Below are 23,327 nucleotides of genomic sequence, written 5' to 3' on the forward strand. Positions count from 1 at the left end.
AATTTGGTTTTTTGATTTTGGTACCTATCAACAAAACAGACAAAAATTAGCCCTCCAACAAATACAGTGTATAAGCCAATCTTAAGCAATGCTTTGTACCTATCAGAAGACAGGTAAAGCCTGACCTTTGACACGGTGAGCAGTGCCTGAGACAGATAAAGCCTGACCTTTGACACGGTGAGCAGTGCCTGAGACAGATAAAGCCTGACCTTTGACACGGTGAGCAGTGCCTCAGACAGATAAAGCCTGACCTTTGACACGGTAAGCAGTGCCTGAAACAGGTAAAGCCTAGCCTGACCTTTGACACGGTGAGCAAAGCCTGAGACAGGTAAAGCCTGACCTTTGACATGGTGAGCAGTGCCTGAGACAGGTAAAGCCTGACCTTTGACATGGTGAGCAGTGCCTGAGACAGATAAAGCCTGACCTTTGACACGGTGAGCAGTGCCTGTATACTGGAAGTCTTCATCTCCCCCTCCTGATTTCGACTGTCAGTGCTGAACTGTCTGTCTGGCACCTGCTTCTCAGCGCTATCCTCCCCGGACATCTTGCCTTTCTTTAGTCGATTCTGTCGTTTCAATCGATCCAAACACTGGCTGTGCAGGCCGTCCACAATGGAGGATGGATGGAGAGACTGCAGAGTGGGTGTGACTGCCTCAGCGTATCTACGTTATGCAGTGTGGGGTAAATTTTAAAATTCTGTAAATGCTGTTTTATAATTCATATACAGTACATTTCAAACAAAATCCACTGATTGTAAGTTTAGTGTACAATAAAGACATGCTAATTCACAATATATACATATACACAATAGAGCTGTAGAAATATTTTGTGGAAAGTGATGGAGAATGAGAGTTTCAATGCTTTTTTAAAAATATAATTTGATATATGTATTTATAGTAAAAACCTATTGGATTCAAATTTCCTAATCATCAGCAAATTCATTACTCAGCACGCGAGTTATCTCTGGCATCCTCAGGACAGTAAGTTCACTGAAATCACTCTATTCGTAGAGTGTGCATTCTACTTGAAAGAAGCCTTCACTGAAAACAACAATGTTAAGTTTTCTTACCTCTTAAATGATTCCAGAAATAGCGGTGTAGGTGTAATGTCCATAAGTTTTCTTACCTCTTAAACGATTCCAGAAATAGCAGTGTAAGTGTAATGTCCATAAGTTTTCTTACCTCTTAAACGATTCCAGAAATAGCGGTGTAAGTGTAATGTCCATAAGTTTTCTTACCTCTTAAACGATTCCAGAAATAGCGGTGTAAGTGTAATGTCCATAAGTTTTCTTACCTCTTAAACGATTCCAGAAATAGCGGTGTAAGTGTAATGTCCACTGAACTGTGAAGTTTGACCACTCCTGTTGTGATGGAGGCGTTCTCTAAAAGCGTGTCTTCCATCATTTTTCCTGTCATAGACATACATGTACTACTTTAAGCTTGATTTAAATTAAAAGTACACAACATTTTTATCCATTCTTCAAGAGAAAAATACATGCATTATCCACTATTACATTTTTTTAATTTTACCTTGTGGAATATTTCCATCCACCGACGTCCATCGTTCATTAACATCAGGAACAGTTTTTTCTCTTGTGGTCATTGAATTAGTGGAAAACCCTTGCCTAATTCTCCTGAAGTGTGGTAAACAGGCTGGGCTGTGTATATACTGCAGAGACTGACAGGCGGATGACAAGGAGTAAGCTGATTGGTCAAGCTTCATCTCCCCGGGTCCCTGGATTGGCTGAAGTGATGACCAGTCCTTGCAATCATACTGAGTCAAATGACCCGAGTAACAGTTCATGAGTATAGGCGATTCCGTGATGGGTTTGTTCACTTGACCATGGAGATCAACCATGGAGAAATTCTCCAAGAAATCCGGTGAGTCCATGTCATCAAAGTCTTCGCTCTGGTCCGTGGCAGCTGACTCGTAAGAAACTGTCGAGTCGGTGGAGGAGTCACTGGCCTGTCTACCCTCGAAGGGTTTTCTGGGAGACTTGCGGACAACTGTCGCAAAGGACGGCTCAGTCTCTGTTGATCTAATGGTTTGATCTTGACTTTCAGAAGATAAAATACTGTATTCAAAACTTCCACTGGACATGGCAGTGGTATTCTGAAGACTATCTTCCTCTGCAGAATAATATCTTTCACTCTCCAAAGAAGCAATGGAATAAGTCTTTTCCTGTCTCCAGCTCTTGGGTGATGATGCTGACACATTAGATATTGAGGGACCAGACAATTTAACATTCTCAAAATCTACCGACACCTTTCTTCTGACCCCCATCAAAGGAGAACTGGAAATACTTGGCATTTGCTTGGCAAGTCCTTCCTCCATGCTGCTTAGCCTTGATACAATACTACGAGTTTCAGACACCGGACTGGTGAGGGAGTCTTGGTGTAATGAGCCTGACTCAGGGCTCAAGGTCTTGTCAGAAAACTCGGGTGATGCAAAGTCCACTTGATCTTTGGTGCCAACATCACGGATGTGTGGCTGGTCTAGATCCACTTTACTGACAGTGTGTGTGGAGCCATTGTGGCTTAGTGAAGGGTCCTCTAATACAGTTATGTTGGTTCCTGGTGATTCAGGGGTCACGATATCACTCATATAACCTCTGGTGAAGGTGAAATTCTTCCCCGGTGAAAGCTGCCCATTATTGGGAAGAACATCAAACACAAGCTTGTCTCTGAATAACAGGCTTTGTCCAAATCCTGGATCTTGTCCCTGGGGGGAAACCTGCAGGACCGCCCTGGAGGATTCTTTGGACCTCCTGTGACTGAAAAACCCTACACCATTCCTATTATTCCCAAAGAAAACACATCCTCCATGACAACCACACTTTCCCACAACCGTTGGCTGAATTTTTAGTTCGTTCACTGGCCAGAGGAACCACAGTCTCTTTGTTTTCTTGTCATGAATTTTTAAGAACTTGTCTTGAAGGCCATGAAAATCAGGATTGGGCAAAGCCATGGCAGCCTCCGCATCAAGCGGTCCAAATATAAGACTTCCCGACTCCAGCCAAAGTTCGGGGTGGGATTCCTCCGACTTGAGGACAGAGGAGGAGATGAATTGTCTCAGAGAGATTTTTTCTACTCTTCCTGTAACGCCTGCCCTTGTGTTCGTACCATGAAGATTACAGGTGGACAGTTTCACTGTGCTGACCTAAAAAAGAATCAAAGTACTGATAGTACTGAAAGAAAAAGTACTGCTGAGTACTCCGTCTGATACCGATTTCTCATTAAATCCACTATATTTACAGTCTTTGTCATCTATCACATTATAGCTCAACAGCACTACAATCACATAACAAAAGGCAAGTGCAAAATGAACTATATACTATTATTGTAATATGATTATTTACACATGATTGCAATATAATTATTTACACATGATTGTAATATAATTATTTACACATGATTGTAATATAATTATTTACACATGATTGACATAATATAATTATTTACACGATTGTAAAATAATTATTTCACATGATTGATACATGCTGACTGTAATTTATAAACCAAAATTGCTGAACTTAAGACAAATTTTGGTCATCTTACAGAAGATGGCAGGAAATCGACAATGTCATATTTGTGACGTTATATATACATACATGTACATGTACAGTGTATGTGTAGCAAATACTGTATCTGTACTTATTTTAGTGGGATTAAAATCTTAGCAGCTTTAGTGGCGAAGCAAGAGCATTAATTTATGGCTGCAATGAATCATGAAATTCTCTATTTATCGGTGTTGACATATGTGCGGGACTGTCTCTGTATTTAAATACCACTTCTCGTCCTCAAGGAAAGACGTCCCAGGAGAAAAAAGAAAAGGTTAGGAAGAAACAAAGCAGGGCTTATGAAATATAAATTAAATAAAAAGCCGGTTGAGATAATTTTATACTAATTAGACTAAAGAATATCCGTGCCGGGTAGAATTTAAAGAAACAGAAAATGTGTTTGAAAATTAAATTGAATGACGAGACTGAAGATATCTATTGATTACACCAAATAGTGCATCAGTGCCAGCTGCCATTAAAATTTAAATACACTAAAAGTACTCACATGGAACATGATTCCTTAACCCTTTCCTTCATAGAATATACATATTACACAACCGGATTTGCATGGGAATGTGTACACAATTACTTGATCTAATGAATTTTGATAAATTAATAGAGAACGGATAGACAGAAGTTTGTAATGTAGTCAATAATCCCAGACAAGAATGACAGCTCAAAATGGCTAAAAAGAAAATTGGAAAAATAGATACAGTACAGATCTGAAAATCTCTCATATTCAGTCGGTGACTCTTACTTTTCATCTTCACCTACAGTGGTTCAAATCCAAATAAAATGTCTCACCTGGACATTTAGGGCTGTTCCGCTCTCCACTAGACAGAAGTTAACAGAGTCCAGAGACAATCTGACCAACTGGTATTTGATCTCCTCTGAAGTGGGACAGGGAAAATTGTATTGGGTCAACATTCGACACTGGGGCTGGGGTAGCATGTGTTGACAGAGTTTGTAGGGCAAGGGTCTCTCCATGCTATTCTCCGGATCCTCCACCAGCATAATGAATGTCTGAATAAACTCCACCAGGTTCTGAAGCTGAACATCAATCAGAGAGATATTACTCAAAATGTATAATATTCAAAGTATGGACACCAATGCAGTGGTTGAGTGAACAGATAAAATTTCCATGCACTGACCGGTTCCAACCAGTGCCTTCCCACTTGACCAACACTTCGCAAAAAGACAGGAAAAATTGTGTTGGTTAAGTGGGAATCGGGTGCAGATGAAGAGCAGAAGAATTTAATCACAGGTAGGCTATAATCTGTTTTAGTACCATAGATATAATCTTAATCTGAATCCAGCATTTTTTGTCATTTATTCATAGGAAATATTGAAGTAATTAACAGTTTTATCCTTCTATTAATGACATTTGTTGAGCTGATCATATCAAAATTGGTCTTTGTCAACCTACAGGCAGTCGTCATCAGAATCACTGTACTGAATACCTCCAGAATCAGTTTGGGTGGAGTCATCTTAACTTTACCTTAGGGTGTTGGTCTCCAGGTGTAATTCATATTTCATCATCCAATAAAGTATTAAAAGAAAGCTGTCGATCATGATCAACATTTGATAGTTTTACTTTTGCTTTGAATGGTTGTTGAGATGCTGACCTGTGGAGTGGAGAGCTTCCCTGTGAAATCTCCGATGATGGCTTCCACTAACCAGCCGTACTCCAGAGTCTCACTGTCCAGGGGCAGGCCCTCATGGGAAAACATAGCATGACCTCTGACCTGTAAACCTGATAGCCCAAGATGACCTTCATTCAGATGTTTTGCTTCATATCCTCTCTGAAATAAAGTGATGGTTATTAGATTTAAGATTCAGCTGAATTCTGAATAATAATATGAATGTAGAGACTGCTGATGGAGAATTTATAGTACATGTAAGCAAATATCTAATCTTCAACAAATATGTATTAAATATATGTACCGGACTGAAGGTCATTTTCATGATTCCATACGTACACTGTAAGTAACAATGTCATCATCCATTCTTATAATATCATGTTCATATAGAGACAACAAGTATTCATCTCCCATCATCCATTCTTATATCATGTTCATATTGAGACTACAGGTATCTGTCTCCCATCATCCATTCTTATATCATGTTCATATTGAGACAACAGGTATCTGTCTCCCATCATCCATTCCTATATCATGTTCATATTGAGACTACAGGTATTCATCTCCCATCATCCATTCTTATATCATGTTCATATTGAGACTACAGGTATCTGTCTCCCATCATCCATTCTTATATCATGTTCATATTGAGACAACAGGTATCTGTCTCCCATCATCCATTCTTATATCATGTTCATATTGAGACAACAGGTATCTGTCTCCCATCATCCATTCTTATATCATGTTCATATTGAGACAACAGGTATCTGTCTCCCATCATCCATTCTTATATCATGTTCATATTGAGACAACAGGTATCTGTCTCCCATCATCCATTCTTATATCATGTTCATATTGAGACTACAGGTATCTGTCTCCCATCATCCATTCTTATATCATGTTCATATTGAGACTACAGGTATCTGTCTCCCTTATACAATGTTTCTACATGTACGTTGTAGTTCTCTATCTTAGACTTTATATACAATGCAAAATACGGTTTTTATTGTACACCACGTCAGGTAGTTCTATTGAAAACAGTAAAAACTTGTACATAGGGAACTCCTATTGAGGGATTTCCTATTGAGGGATCTCCTATTGAGGGATCTCCTAGCGAGGGATTTCCTAGTGAGGGATTTCCTCGTGAGGACTTTCTCAGTGAGGGACCTCCTGTTGAGGATAATCCTAATGAGGTATTGCCTTGTGAGGATTCCACATTGAGAGACTTCTTTGTGAGAGATCTCCTGGTGAGGAATTTGTAAGGAAAGATTCCCTAGTGAGTGATCTTTTATCAAGGGATCTGTTAGAGAGGGTTCTCCTAATGCAAGATTTCCAAGTGAGGAATTTTCTAGTGAGAGACCTTCAAGTGAGAGATCACATAGTTAGTAATCTCCTAATGAAGGATCTCCTGATGAGGAATCGCCTATGGAGAGATCTCTTAGTGTAAGATCTCCTGATGAGGAATCGCCTATGGAGAGATCTCTTAGTGTAAGATCTCCTGATGAGGAATCGCCTATGGAGAGATCTCTTAGTGTAAGAATTCCTGATGAGGAATCGCCTACGGAGAGATCTCTTAGTGTAGGATTTCCTAGTAAGGGTTCGTCTAGGGAGATCTGCTTGTGATCAATAAAAACTCCTAGTATAAAATGCATTACCTCCACCTTGTCCTTGGCGATGAGGATGGCTGGCGATATCAAAAGCTGAAGCTTTGTTTCACTGTAAGTCTTGTCCATCTCAAAACACAACCTCTCCAGCATAATGTTCGGGCATGGCAAACCATCAACATTACAGTTCTACAACAATAAGAAAAGCATTTAGAAAATCTACAATCATCACATGAAACAAGCACTCTCACATGCTCTATAGCATTAATTCCCGAGATATTCAACCTGCTTTGAAACATCAATGAAGATGTACCCTTAATATACCCAGATTACCTTCATCAGGTGCCCGTGAATATCATGTATGGCTACAGAAACAGTGACAGCGAAAGGCCGGTAGTATCGCTCGTCAAACAGCCCCAGGTTGTTGCTCTCCTCCTTATACAGGGGGCTGACATTAGCCTGACCCTTCTTTCCATCAGTCTGAGAGCCATCCTCAAAGTCTGTGAACTTTTGATCTTCTCCTAGGTAATTTTCCTGAAAAACAAAACTCATTTACCACTATTCACCATCTCTAGAATGGATTCTAAAATTTCTGTGCTTGCTTCATAGCTTTTTTTTTTGGAAAACATATTCCCATTTTATGTATATTGTATACTGTCTGTACATGTGTAAAGGATAAACATGTGCTATGTCATGTGATCAACAATTGGAATGTGTATGAGTCTGGGATGCTCCTTACTGTGTATATGGTCACATCTACATGTAGGAACGTGAGTATGTGTTAAGCAAATACATCTAGAGGGTCGAGAACAGAAATCTAAATATGTCTCCAGGTAATCATAATCTAATAAAGCTTCACACCCGAGCGTCACAAAACTACTGCTGTTAGTGACAGACAAGCACACCCGACGGACAGACTGACAGACAGACTACTGCTGTTAGTGACAGACAAGCACGCCCGACGGACAGACTGACAGAGGTACATGTGACAGACTGACAGACTACTGCTGTTAGTGACAGACAAGCACACCCGACGGACAGACAGACTACTGCTGTTAGTGACAGACAAGTACGCCCGACGGACAGACTGACAGAGGTACATGTAATCACACGAGTACAGGCACTTCCATTTCTTTTGTATGGTACTTGTATAAGAATTATCCTCTAACCTTTACATGCAGGAAATTGCGCAGCAGTGAACCGTACACACAAAGCATGGACGGTGCTACTTCGAGCTCAACGGCAATCAAATCTGATTCCATCTGTCCCATGTCAAAATTTTCTGGCGGTTGATGGTGGAGATATTTGGAGGGACGGAGGGGGGCGGTGAGTGACTCCTCATCTCCTGACTTGGGGGCCTGCTGAAGGAGAACTGGCATGGGGTGATAGGTGTAGCCGATACTGATGGCAGCATTCGAGGTGGTCCAACAGTCAATCCATCCCTCACTGTGGTAAGTACAAATTACATAATAATACTACATGTACAAAATGACTTAAAACCATGTACACACCTATATGTAGTACAGTCTACACTATGCTACATGCTTTTTTAAAGGTCTTTGTTTCAAGGGTCTGGGCCCTCTCACTTGAGAAAAATAGCAACATTTGCTTGAAATTGTGAAAAAAAATTATTCCATACAAACCAAACCAAAGCATTAAAGTATGAATGGACTCCTTCTGACTTGCCATTTGGTCAAAGCTGACCTCATTCAAATAATCAGAGGCCAAAAATTAGGCTTACTTAACAATTTTGAAACAAAAATTGTAATATGTGGGCCTGTGAAGAAGATTTTTGAACAAAAAAGGCTACCCTGCTTTGATTTCTTTTCATTGTTTGGGAATTTAAAAGCAGAAATTGGGAAAAATACCTGCTTTTTAGCATTGGGAATAGGGCCTTATATCTGCCCCCTACAGACCCTTAAAAAATCCCTGATGTCTGTGCTGAATGAAGGTTCACTAAAATATGGTTGATGAATCAATCACAATGACAAGTAGAATGTATATATGTATTAAATGAACACGGTGTGATATAGGCAATAGGATATACACAAACAGGCACTGTTTAGGTTGTGAGGATCTCATTGTACAGACTCATTTTGTGCTATGCTGTGCATATTCACTAAGAAAAAAAATTATGAAAAAATAATATTCATACCATATATTGGTTTATTCCACGGGTCTAAATTTTGGCAGTTTGTTGGCTGAAAGGTATGCTGATAATTTTAGCAGAATAAAGGGAAAAGTTGTCTCTCTTTCAAATACTTAAGTTGCAATTGGTTACATATTTAGTGAGTGAGATTTGGCAGAAAGCTATCTAACTGCTAAATTAAGCGAAATTTATAACTCCGCGGAAAAAACCTGCTATACGGTAATACATTTACATTCAGTAAAGTTACAATGTTTGCTAAAAAAAAAAAGCTTTTTTCATTTCACGATAATTAACAAATTCTACAACTTACATGTATATACATGTATGTATTAATGTCCCCCATCAGCTTTGATATTTGCATGAGGGAGGTAATTGGCATAAGGGAAACTGAAGTACTCGGAAGAAACAGAAGTACTCGGAGGATACAGAAGTACTCAGAGGAAACAGAAGTACCAAGAATAAACCCTCATTTCCAAGGGGCAACTAATACGCCCTCTTTCATACAAACACTGCTGATCATGAAAATTGAACTTGTGCTGCAGCGGTGAGAAATAAATGCATTATTTATCAGGTTACCCACACAATCATCTGAGATGTCATTTCTACTTTGTTATCAATATACATGTATATGTACCTAGCCAGCGTCATTCTTCTCCACTGCTTCTTCTCGGAGCCGAACGGATCCTGTAGGATTTGACCATTACGATCCATCAGTTTCATCGTTTTAGATAAAGCCATCAAAACATGGCGGCTAGTGTTGTTCTCTGGTAGGTACAGTCGACAAAACGCATTTTCTCCCTTAAATAAAAAACAACACACATAGAAATGGAAACCCAATGAGCCAATATTTAAACTGAAATCCTACTCACATTTACACTGATAAATAACACTGTAATACCCCCAACCCCACCCCAACTCCCAACATCTGCAGTTAAAGTGGAGGATAAACTTTGTTTTTAATTTTGGTGTCAGAAACTTCAAAACGCAGTATTAAGTCTTCCCCGGAAGACATGTGTCGCCTGCTAGTTCATTCTATATGTAATATATCACGTACATGTATAATGTTGAAAAAGTAAATTATTGAAATGGTTTTTGTCACTAAACAGGAAGTTGATAAGCGACAGATTCGAAAATGTCTTACACAATACAGTTGGCCACAGTGATGCTCTGTGCCAAATATCAGGGAGTTGCCCCATGTGGTTCTTGAGAAAACTGTGACAGAAATTTTTTTGCTGTAAAAAATTCTAAGTCCCGGCAAACAGGAAGTTGATAAGCGACAGATTCGAAAATGTCTTACACAATACAGTTGGCCACAGTGATGCTCTGTGCCAAATATCAGGGAGTTGCCCCATGTGGTTCTTGAGAAAACTGTGAAAGAAATTTTTTGTGACGACGACGCCAGACGACGACGCAGGACGACGTATAGTGATCCCTATATGTCGCCACTGCGTAACGCAAGCGACACAATGAGTGCATGTATTTGTATGTAATCATGACATACAGTCATCATGACATACAGTAAAACCTGCTTATAGCAAAGTGCTTGCGACAAACAGAATCATGACACACAGTAAAGTGCTCAGGACAAACAGATTAGATTTGTAATAAATGTAATTCCTTATATTCAATATCAAAGTTAACAGTGTTTTAACACTACAGGGAATGAAAATCATTTTGCAGTAACTGTTAATTAATTATAAGTGTGTTCAATGTAACCATGTTTTACTGTAAGTGTGAATTAAGTGTGTTCACTGTAACCGTGTTTTACTGTAAGCAGGAATTCATTATAAGTGTGTTCAATGTAACCGTGTTTTACTGTAAGTGTGAATTAATTATAAGCATGTTTGATGTAACCATGTTTTACAGTAAGTGTGAATACATTATAAGTGTGTTCAATGTAACTGTGTTTTACTGTAAGAGTGAATTCATCATATTAAGCAAGTTCAATGTAACTGTGTTTTACTGTAAGTGTGAATTCATTATATGCAAGTTCAATGTAACCATATTTACTGTATTACTTTAATCAGTGCAGCGAGTGGGATTGGAAAGTACACAATCTGAATAGCCTTTGTTGTAACTTGTGAAACATGTCCAATATGTACATTACATAAATGAGTACTCTCTTTCTGACTGACAATCGAATTGCAGTAATTATTACGCGGTAAGCCCAGACTGAAGTTTTTAAATGACATACACACCTTGAAGACGAGTTCCACTCGAACGGTGTCCGGTAGGAAATCAGAGTACGGCAAAACTAGAGACATGTCTAACAAGTCTCCACAGAAAGCTATGTGGGCTGAAATCACCAAAAATAGTTAAGAAATACTATATATACAATACACCTGTACACATGCCAGATTTACTCACAAAGCTTTGTAATTCAATCTGCTACTCGTGTAACGACAAAAAAAAAAGAGGAGTGGATCGAGAAGCTGACTTTAATCAGATTGTTTGTCATTTATTGCAATGCACGAATGTTCTAGATAGACCACAATATGACAAAGCAGCATTTCCCATTCAGGAAACGCTCTACTTTCTCTATTATTCAAAACAGCCCTTGTGTCAATTAAAACTCTCAACAGAGAGTGACAATTTTACATTGTGTTTACAGTAAAACTTAGTTACCTCAACATGTAACATGGGATATTTTTTAAATTTGCAGATAAGAAAAAGCTTTAAAAGTGTGTTTGTCTCCAGTGTTTTTATTTTTACCAACCTACCGTTTTCTGGCTGATGGGAGGAGGTGTCAATCCAGTTATACTCGTTTGTCAGTAAAACCAACTCAAAGTCCTTAATTTGTAGATTGATTGTCCAAGTGTATGGCACAAAGTGATAGAGATCAGGAACTGTCTTCACAGACCAATCATTGATCAGATCTAAGGATTAAGGATATAAATAAAATTTACACTAAAATGAAATTTAAAACTGAAAAAAGAAAAAGAAAATGTAGTTGGAACTTCCAACTCACTTTGACATACCCATGGTATTTGAAATATCAATATTTGAGATACTGAATTTCAACTGTATATACAATTTTTGAACATGATTGTGCATTAACGTCAAGCTCTACAGTGTACACATACATTGACAGTCCTCCAAAATTGACATTGCCAGTTTATGATATCATTAAATTCTTAAGTTTGTAAAATCAAATTCAGTTATTCATTTCAATATGATTTCATTTCTAACTCAAAAAATGCTTAGTCAAGATTTGAATATAACAGCAGAATAAGATTAGCCATTTTTACCTGTGAAGAAATGTTTGTGGTCAAAGATGATACAGACAGTAGCCTTACAGGCTATGAAATCACACGTCCAGTCCTGGTGGCAGTTCCAAGTTATCGGGTAAGAGGCTTTCACTGTGAACTAGCAAACAAACAGTCTAACCTTATGCCTCGGTCACACAGATGCACGTTAAATTCTACTTTGCATTAAATTTTATGCAAGGTAAAATAATGCGCATCAAATTAATTCGAATTAAATAGCGTTTACACCGCGGTGAAATCTAATGAAAAGTACACTAATGCACATTAAATTCGTATGCATTTCTAAATTAACGGGTATGCGAAATAATTAAAAGAAGAGACTACATCATTGAAAATTATTTTTATAGATATTTAAATGAATGTTGTGTAGATATAGAGAATTCACAGTTCAAAACACTACGTATATTACATGTTTACAACTGTTACTGTACATGATGTATTACAGATCTTTACACATCAAGGAGTTTTGTCGTGTTTGTTTTTATATGTTCCCAAGAAATTACTTGTTATTTCCTCTGATGAACAGCATTCAATTAAGACAATCATTGTTTCTTCATAAGCCCAGATTTAACTTCGGAACACCGCTGACAAATGTTGTGACATAATTTTTAATTACGAATACGTATTGCAAGTCTACTGTGACGTCTTATGGTATAAATTTTTTTAAATTATCGGCATATTTGTTAAAATGTAAAGAAGAAAATCATATTATTATACCTCAGCATGAGAATTCTATGCAACCCATAATCTGATTGGTCTAGACAATCACATGCCAGGCATAATAAAACTTCATATCTCCCTCTCAAACATCATATCTCCCCATCATATTTACTCCATGGGCAACCTTGTGCATTTTCCATAATTATATTTTATGGCTAGACGTAGTTTATTGTGACATCACAATAAGTCCAAGTCATTGTACTTTCATTGTTCATAAGGCACAAAATCTGTGGGTACCCGATACGCAGTTAAATCGTCAGGTTTTGGTTGATACAAAAAACAAGCAAGTAAATCAGCATTCAAGGAGAATGGAAATACAAAACACTGGTTATCGTTGCCCATGGGGAACGTGATTTTTCTTGGGTGAATAAATCTTCATATCTCCCTCACTATCATGCAATAAATGTATATTATCATAATTTTAATTAAAACATTTTTATCATATTTAATAAAGCAATTCCTTCCTCATGTATTACTCAGTATGCCTATGCAAAGCACAAATTTATGTCTGATATATTATCTAATGACATGCTGTTTGTAATGTTTTTTTTTGTGATTATTATCATTTTGATAAGTTTTTCACTAAAAAATAACATTAATATCTATAGCTGCCCATGGGTATGATACATATGAGCCAAATTTGCAAATACGCATGCATCTACATTTAATGCGCATTAGCTTTGCTTTGCATTCACACAGAGCTAATGCAAAGTAAATTTGATTCACATTAAATTGCTACGTAAATTTCAATTCGAAGTAAACTAATGCGCAATAAAATCTCAGAGTGAACAAGGTTCAGATTTAATTTGCATTAACTCACGTTTAATGTAAATTAAATTCTTCATGTGAACGAAGCATTAATATCCATGTTATAATGTATTAGTGACAGAAAATGTCCCAGTTTGAATTTTGTGTTTAAATTTCAGTTTCAATATAACCAAATTTTCGTAGTGCAAAGACAATAAACAAAAATCAATATATGCACCCAGGGGTGCATGAGCCGAGTTGCATGGGATATATTGTAAAGTCAGGAATGATGTGGCATATTTATAATTGTGAAGAACTAATTGTTGGATATAATGTAATAAATTCTTGTGAATACATTTTTAAAAGAAGTTTGGAGTTTAACTTTTCGAGTTACTGTCCAGGAACCATATTTGTCTGAAGTTTTCAATCTATTTTCGGTCACTGTGACCTTGACCTTTAACCTTTTTTCTCCAAAATCAATAGGGGCCTTGCTTTGCTGGTATCCAACAATATATCCGAGTTTCATTTGATTCAAATTAAAAAAAATTTGAGTTATCCTCCTGAAACCAATTTTTTTTTGGAATTTTAAACCTATTTTCGGTCACTGTGACCTTGACATTTGACCTATTTTCTCCAAAATCAATAGGGATCTTCCTTACCTGGTCATAACAATATATTTAAGTATCATTTGATTCGGATTTAAACTTTTTGAGTTATCATCCGGAAACCAAATTTTTCTGAAATTTTCATTCTATTTTCGGTCACCGTGACCTTGACCTTTGACCATTTTTCTCCAAAATTAATAGGGGTCTTCCTTACCTGGTAGTCAACAATATATCAAAGTTTCATTTGATTAGATTGTAAACATTTCGAGTTATCATCCAGAAACCAATTGTTGATGCCCGCCCGCCTGCCCGAATCGCTAACCAATTGCCGAGTTCAACTTCGTTGCAACTCGGTTAATAAAATACAAGAATGTGTTAATACACACATAATAATAATTGTTAACATAATTATAAATACTACTGTTAGTCGTATACACATGGATCTCCGTTTTTCTGGTATCAAACTCTCATACCTCAAACGTTTCACATTCCACCAGTGACCGGTACTGAAGACTTGTTGTGGCATCTAAAAGTAGCAGCTGCCCGTGCACCGTTGTGATGTAACCCTCAGGACTGGTGACCCAGGGGACAGTGACCTCTACATATGACCCCTGTCCTGAGCTCATATGAATGGCCTGGGTCTCCTGTTTGGGAAAATCCATAACATCATTTACTGGGGCAAAAGTTATAAAAGTAAATGCATGCTGCATTTCTTTTGCCCAATCAAATACAACTACATGCAGAATAACACATTACTATGCATATATATATAACCCATTATATGCAACACACGACATTGTATATGTACCATGAGACATTGTATATGTTACAGGAGACATTGTATATGTTACATGAGACATTGTATATGTTACATGGGACTTTGTATATGTTACATGGGACATTGTATATGTTACACAGGACATTGTATATGTTACACGGGACATTGTATATGTTACACAGGACATTGTATATGTTACACAGGCCATTGTATATGTTACACGGGACATTGTATATGTTACACAGGACATTATATATGTTACACGGATCATTGTGTATGTAACATGGGACATTGTTTATGTTACACATGACAATGTATATGTTACACATGACAATGTATATGTTACACGGGACATTGTATATGTTACACAGGACATTGTATATGTTACACATGACATTGTATATGTTATATGAGACATTGTATTTGTTACACGGGACATTGTATATGTTACACATGACATTGTATATGTTACACGGGACATTGTATATGTTATACATGACATTGTATATGTTACACGTGACATTGTATATGTTATATGAGACATTGTATATGTTACACGTGACATTGTATATGATACACATGACATTGTATATGTTACACGGGACATTGTATATGTTATACACAGGGCTCGAAATTAGCGAGAAATACTCGCAAAATGCGAGTACATTTGAAAAATAGCGAGTAAAAATAATGGACACTCGAAAATCTTAGCGAGTGGTGATTTACAAACTATGATCGTATCGTATCCGTTTTATACGGTGATGCGCTATTCGCTTTTCTCAAACTTGCACTCTGAATCATACAAACGCTTACATGAACGACCGATTTCAATAACCGTTTTTATCTGGATTTTTCTTTTATGATTTTTTAAGAAACTTGGAGTCAAACAAATGCTTTAGAGATCGGACATCGCATATCGACATGTGCCACGAGTCCTGTTCACCTATAGGGGTGATTAAATTAAATAATTCCAAGTATGATGTTTTTGTTATTGATTTATCTACAAAAAATATCGGAATCTATGTTTTACCAAGTCTTCCGGTAGTTATTTTTATCAGAATCATGAGAATGTCATATCTAAATTTATTGTCATATTGAGGTCGGGTTGTAGTGACAACACGGGTGCATTTCTCACCGCGTAGACGATTATCAAAAAAGTCATAGGACTCGTGATCGTGCTGCTTATAAAACCATGAGTCCTGTATTCGCTTTAAAAAATCACTAGTGACAACCCTGATGTGGCATGAAATTGGAAGACTGGATCTAGACCTGCGGTAAACAAGTCGTGGATTAAACTGTTAAAGGTGCGATAATCAAGAGACCTAAACATTGCACCATATGACTTACGTAACTTAGTGTCTTGTCCAAACGCTGCCTGTTGACCCACTAGGCTCAGTAATGATGAGGAAAATCATTGATTGAAAAAAATATATATATAAAAAGAGCACTGCTTCATTATTTTCATTTTAGCTTGTAGGTTTTCATTTTAGCCTGTGGATTTTTTACCCACAGGCTAAAATTAGCCTGTGGTAGAAAAAGTTAATTTCGACCCCTGTTATACATGACATTGTATATGTTACACGTGACATTGTATATGTTACATGGGACATTGTATTTGTTATACGGAACATTGCATATGCTACATGTGACATTGTGTATGTTACACGTGACATTGTATATGTTACACGGGACATTGTTTATGTTACACGTGACATTGTATATGTTACATGTGACATTGTATATGTTACACGGGACATTGTATATGTTACACGGGACATTGTTTAAGTTACACGGGACATTGTGTATATTACACCGGACATTGTATATATTACACTGGACATTGTATGTTACATATGACATTGTATAAGTTACACATGACATTGTATAAGTTACACGAGACATTGTTTATGTTACATGTGACATTGTATATGTTACACATGACATTGTATATGTTACATATGACATTGTATAAGTTACACATGACATTGTATATGTTACATGTGACATTGTATATGTTACACATGACATTGTATGTTACATATGACATGTATAAGTTACACGAGACATTGTATATGTTACACGGGGCATTGTATAAGTTACACGGGACATTGTATATGTTACATGTGACATTGTATATGTTACACATGACATTATATATGTTACACGGGACATTGTTTATGTTACACGTGACATTGTATATGTTACACGTGACATTGTATATGTTACACGGGACATTGTTTAAGTTACACGGGACATTGTATATATTACACCGGACATTGTATATGTTACACGGGACATTGTATGTTACATATGACATTGTATATGTTACACGGGACATTGTATGTTACATATGACATTGTATATGTTACACGGGACATTGTATGTTACATATGACATTGTATAAGTTACACGAGACATTGTATATGTTACACGTGACATTGTATATGTTACATGTGATATTGTATGTGTTATACGTGACATTGTATATGTTACACGGAACATTGTTTAAGTTACACGGGACATTGTATATATTACACCGGACATTGTATATGTTACACGGGACATTGTATGTTACATGGGACATTGTATATGTTACACGTGACATTATATATGTTACATGGGACATTGTATATGTCACACGGGACATTGTATTTTTACACGTGACATTGTATATGTTACACGGGAAATTGTATATGTTACATGGGACATTATATATGTTACACGAGACATTGTATATGTTACACGGGACATTGTTTAAGTTACATGGGATATTATATATGTTACACGTGACATTATATATGTTACATGGGACATTGTATATGTTACACGGGACATTGTATATGTTACACGGGACATTGTATATGTTACACGGGACACTGTATATGTTACACGGGATACTGTATATGTTACACGGGACATTGTTTATGTTACACGGGACATTGTATAAGTTACACGGGACATTGTATAAGTTACACGGGACATTGTATAAGTTACACGGGACATTGTATAAGTTACACGGGACATTGTATTTTGTTATACGGGACATTGTATAAGTTACACGGGACATTGTATAAGTTACACGGGACATTGTATAAGTTACACGGGACATTGTATAAGTTACACGGGACCTTGTATAAGTTACACGGGACATTGTATAAGTTACACGGGACATTGTATATGTTACACGGGACATTGTATATGTTACACGGGACATTGTATGTTACATGGGACATTGTATTTTGTTACACATGACATTGTATAAGTTACACGGGACATTGTATAAGTTACACGGGACATTGTATAAGTTACACGGGACATTGTATAAGTTACACACCGAGTCTTTTGTGAACAGGATGTCTATGGTGGAGGTTTGCATTAAGTTCATCATGAACTCGAACTTCTTGTAATTTCTGAATTCGCCAGGTTTAGCTTCTTCTGTTGGCACCATGTCTTGGTAGTCAGCTGGGAAGAAAAATTTCCACAGCAACTCCCTGAGAAAAAGTTCAAAATGAAGAAAAAGTTCCACAGTAACTCCCTAAGATGAAGTACAAAATGAAGAAAAATTTCCATAGCAACTCCCTAAGAAAAAGTTCAAAATGAAGAAAAATTTCCACAGTAACTCCCTAAGAAAAAGTTCAAAATGAAGAAAAAGTTCCACAGTAACTCCCTAAGATGAAGTACAAAATGAAGAAAAATTTCCATAGCAACTCCCTAAGAAAAAGTTCAAAATGAAGAAAAATTTCCACAGTAACTCCCTAAGAAAAAGTTCAAAATGAAGAAAAAGTTCCACAGTAACTCCCTAAGATGAAGTACAAAATGAAGAAAAATTTCCATAGCAACTCCCTAACACAAAGAACAAGCTGAAGAAAAATTTCCATAGTAACTCCCTAAGATAAAGTACAAAATGAATTGAATGCAAATATCTGAGGTAAACAACCGTATTTAAAAGCATATTAGACCTCTTCTCTCCCAATTTTCATAATCTCGATAAATCTAGCTGGTCTGAACACAAAATCCTGATTCCATAAAACTTTCATTAACACCAGAACATAAATGTACACTGTGCATTGTTATTATAATAGATACAGTAAACAGTATATTTTATCTGCCATTCTATGTCAGAATTCGTACAGCAGAAGTGCAGTAGGTACAATATAAATCTCCCTATGAGAGAACATCTAGTACATTATAAATCTCCCTATGAGAGAACATCTAGTACATTATAAATCTCCCTATGAGAGAACATCTAGTACATTATAAATCTCCCTATGAGAGAACATCTAGTACATTATAAATCTCCCTATGAGAGAACATCTAGTACATTATAAATCTCCCTATGAGAGAACATCTAGTACATTATAAATCTCCCTATGAGAGAACATCTAGTACATTATAAATCTCCCTATGAGAGAACATCTAGTACATTATAAATCTCCCTATGAGAGAACATCTAGTACATTATAAATCTCCCTATGAGAGAACATCTAGTACATTATAAATCTCCCTATGAGAGAACATCTAGTACATTATAAATCTCCCTATGAGAGAACATCTAGTACATTATAAATCTCCCTATGAGAGAACATCTAGTACATTATAAATCTCCCTATGAGAGAACATCTAGGATCGTATCTTATACTGCTGCTGTAAATACAATGTACCTCTGTTTGTCTACCCAGGGACCATAGTTAATGTCTGTGTTTTTCCCACATTTGACATCCATCCCCAGACAAGGGTATGTCCTGCGAACCACTGTCTCCCCATCGGCTAGCTCGACACTCTCCGGCTCATACGGAGCAATACCTGTACATAATAAACACACAGGATGTTAAATTGATACTCTTCGGCTCATACGGAAGAATACCTATTATTTTTTGTAAATCAATATTTGATCAATGTATATATACATATACATGCGTGTATTGATAAACCTGCACAATGAACATGTGCATGGCGATTAGTCTATGACACATTTTTCCTTGATATTTTCAAACAGACAAGTATTTATTTGCCCAGAAAGAAAGTCTACAAGGAATTTACATGTAAATCTACAAGCACTTAATTATACATGCACAGTGTATCAGTATATCTGCCTTTAAGTTAGTGTGTAACTGTGTGCAAGTTAGTGTGTAATTATGTATAAGTTATTGTGTGACTTTGTATAAGTTATTGTGTAACTTTGTATAAGTTAATGTGTGACTTTGTATAAGTTAATGTGTAACTTTGTATAAGTTATTGTGTGACTTTGTATAAGTTAATGTGTAACTTTGTATAAGTTATTGTGTGACTTTGTATAAGTTAGTGTCTGACTTTGTATAAGTTATTGTGTGACTTTGTATAAGTTATTGTGTGACTTTGTATAAGTTATTGTGTGACTTTGTATAAGGTAGTGTGTAACTTTGTATAAGTTATTGTGTAACTTTGTATAAGTTATTGTGTGACTTTGTATAAGTTATTGTGTGACTTTGTATAAGTTATTGTGTGACTTTGTATAAGTTATTGTGTGACTTTGTATAAGTTATTGTGTGACTTTGTATAAGTTAGTGTCTGACTTTGTATAAGTTAATGTGTGACTTTGTATAAGTTATTGTGTGACTTTGTATAAGTTAATGTGTAACTTTGTATAAGTTATTGTGTGACTTTGTATAAGTTAGTGTCTGACTTTGTATAAGTTAATGTGTGACTTTGTATAAGTTATTGTGTGACTTTGTATAAGTTAATGTGTAACTTTGTATAAGTTAATGTGTAACTTTGTATAAGTTATTGTGTGACTTTGTATAAGTTAGTGTCTGACTTTGTATAAGTTATTGTGTGACTTTGTATAAGTTATTGTGTGACTTTGTATAAGTTATTGTGTGACTTTGTATAAGGTAGTGTGTAACTTTGTATAAGTTATTGTGTAACTTTGTATAAGTTATTGTGTGACTTTGTATAAGTTATTGTGTGACTTTGTATAAGTTATTGTGTGACTTTGTATAAGTTATTGTGTGACTTTGTATAAGTTATTGTGTGACTTTGTATAAGTTAGTGTCTGACTTTGTATAAGTTAATGTGTGACTTTGTATAAGTTATTGTGTGACTTTGTATAAGTTAATGTGTAACTTTGTATAAGTTATTGTGTGACTTTGTATAAGTTAGTGTCTGACTTTGTATAAGTTAATGTGTGACTTTGTATAAGTTATTGTGTGACTTTGTATAAGTTAATGTGTAACTTTGTATAAGTTAATGTGTAACTTTGTATAAGTTATTGTGTGACTTTGTATAAGTTATTGTGTGACTTTGTATAAGTTATTGTGTGACTTTGTATAAGTTAATGTGTAACTTTGTATAAGTTATTGTGTGACTTTGTATAAGGTAGTGTGTAATTATGTATAAGTTATTGTGTGACTTTGTATAAGTTATTGTGTGACTTTGTATAAGTTAGTGTCTGACTTTGTATAAGTTAATGTGTAACTTTGTATAAGTTATTGTGTAACTTTGTATAAGTTAATGTGTGACTTTGTAAAAGTTAATGTGTGACTTTGTATAAGTTATTGTGTGACTTTGTATAAGTTAGTGTGTGAATTTGTATAAGTGAGTGTGTGACTTTGTATAAGTTATTGTGTGACTTTGTATAAGTTATTGTGTGACTTTGTATAAGTTAGTGTGTGACTTTGTATTAAGTTAGAGTGTAACTTTTAGATTTCACACAGTACCTGGTTCGTCCATGTAGAAGTGAACCTCAATCTTTCTGGTCTGTAGCACAATGAACCCTTCCCCCATATATCTAGGAGCTCTATAAAAATCGAAATAAAGTGACAGAAAACAAGGGATGAAATAACTCTATTCGTTTCTTCAATGGAATTCATTCAGTAAAAGTTTGAGTTCATCACAACCAAGTGCTAGTTTACAGGTATATATTACATCTATTGAAAGATAATGGTGAAGATATAAAGTTCTATTCACCCACGAAAAATCAAATTCCCCTTGGGCGTTGCCCTGGACTTAGGTGTTGACCTTGAGCCTAGGGGAATATGATTTTTGTTGGGTGAACAGACCTTCATATCTCCTGAACCTTTATGCAATAAATTGTTTATCATACCAAAACAATTCAAAGCTACAGAAATCAAAATTTTGAGAGAGAAAAATCCTCAATCCGCTCAGGTATATGTAGCCGAGTTAACCATTAAAGACCCATCTCATGTAGGCGGTGAAAATGTAGGCCTGGAGGTTATAAAACTTTTTTGAGCACGTTCTCATACTCAAACTCGAACTCCGTGCTCAAAATCGTACTCATACTCAAAAGTCAAGGTTATAAAACTTATACAACATTATTCTCATACTCAAATGGAGTACATACTCAAGATTTCTCGAGTCTGCTTTGGAGCTTGCTCAGAGTTGTACTCAAAACAAACATGGCGGCGCATAGACGGATTTATCGCCGTCTGCTTCTACAAAATGAACAACAAAGACGCCCCAGGCTATATGATATATTGTGACGTTATACGCGTTATGTATTGACATTTAAATATGTAAACATGTATGACATGTGTATAGGAGGCCCCGATATAGTACTTTATGTTTACATGTAAAACAATCTTACCTTAAAAGTCTGAAGATTTCCAATACCGGTTCTTGAGTACAGCATCAATTCCCGACTCAGTGGAGAACGAACTCAAAGAGTTTTATAATCTCGGTTTTGAGAACGGTACTCAACGGAGCACATACTCGGAGCACGGAGTACGAGTTTGAGTATGAGTACGGTAAAAGTTTTATAACCTCCAGGCCAGATGTTATTTACCTGGAGTGGCCAGGGTCTACCAAGGTGTTAATTGCTATATCCAGTGGCACTCAAAGAAATACACAGAGGCAGAACATGGCAGAAATCTACCTGTCCATGTTTTTTTTTTAATAGTTTTGATATACACAGGACCTGTCTCAGGGACCTCTGCAGAGTTTCTGTGGTCATAGTGTTTGAATAATGGTTGTATTCCTAAGGGTAGCTGACACACATTCTACACCCACCCCTCTTTCTCTCTCTCTCTCTCTCTCTCTGTCATTGACTCAATGAATAATTTCTGTTATAAATATGGAGGTATCATAAATTGATGACATAAATTATTTCAATAGGTTACAAGTTTTAAAACTTATTGTGCAAATTATTGTTTGATTTCTGATTGTGTAATTTATAATACATGTACAGGTATATAGAGGGGGAAAATTACAATTATATTGAAATTGCATTGTTCAGGGGCCTTTTTAAAAAGAATTGAATTACAA

The 23,327-nt window shown here is 36.3% G+C and overlaps 1 protein-coding gene across 5 annotated transcripts in view; it reads right to left on the minus strand.

Annotated features, from left to right (window-relative positions):
- Window positions 1-23,327, minus strand: part of LOC125679064 (bridge-like lipid transfer protein family member 1) — a 79,830-nt gene that overhangs the window by 48,913 nt on the left and 7,590 nt on the right. For all 5 annotated transcript variants that reach the window (XM_056157456.1, XM_056157457.1, XM_056157454.1 and 2 more), the window contains exons 6-21: window positions 21,764-21,843; window positions 19,730-19,871; window positions 18,403-18,559; window positions 14,764-14,934; window positions 12,201-12,318; window positions 11,673-11,828; window positions 11,151-11,248; window positions 9,587-9,750; window positions 7,973-8,249; window positions 7,137-7,337; window positions 6,855-6,992; window positions 5,185-5,361; window positions 4,364-4,609; window positions 1,530-3,159; window positions 1,294-1,408; window positions 425-662 (exon numbers count right to left, since the gene is read on the minus strand). In XM_056157456.1, the coding sequence (XP_056013431.1) occupies window positions 425-662; window positions 1,294-1,408; window positions 1,530-3,159; window positions 4,364-4,609; window positions 5,185-5,361; window positions 6,855-6,992; window positions 7,137-7,337; window positions 7,973-8,249; window positions 9,587-9,750; window positions 11,151-11,248; window positions 11,673-11,828; window positions 12,201-12,318; window positions 14,764-14,934; window positions 18,403-18,559; window positions 19,730-19,871; window positions 21,764-21,843 (4,108 nt within the window). The remainder of the gene's footprint in view (window positions 1-424; window positions 663-1,293; window positions 1,409-1,529; window positions 3,160-4,363; window positions 4,610-5,184; window positions 5,362-6,854; window positions 6,993-7,136; window positions 7,338-7,972; window positions 8,250-9,586; window positions 9,751-11,150; window positions 11,249-11,672; window positions 11,829-12,200; window positions 12,319-14,763; window positions 14,935-18,402; window positions 18,560-19,729; window positions 19,872-21,763; window positions 21,844-23,327) is intronic.

This window comes from Ostrea edulis, chromosome 2 (genome assembly GCF_947568905.1).
Source record: "Ostrea edulis chromosome 2, xbOstEdul1.1, whole genome shotgun sequence".
NCBI classification, from domain to species: Eukaryota; Metazoa; Mollusca; class Bivalvia; order Ostreida; family Ostreidae; genus Ostrea; species Ostrea edulis.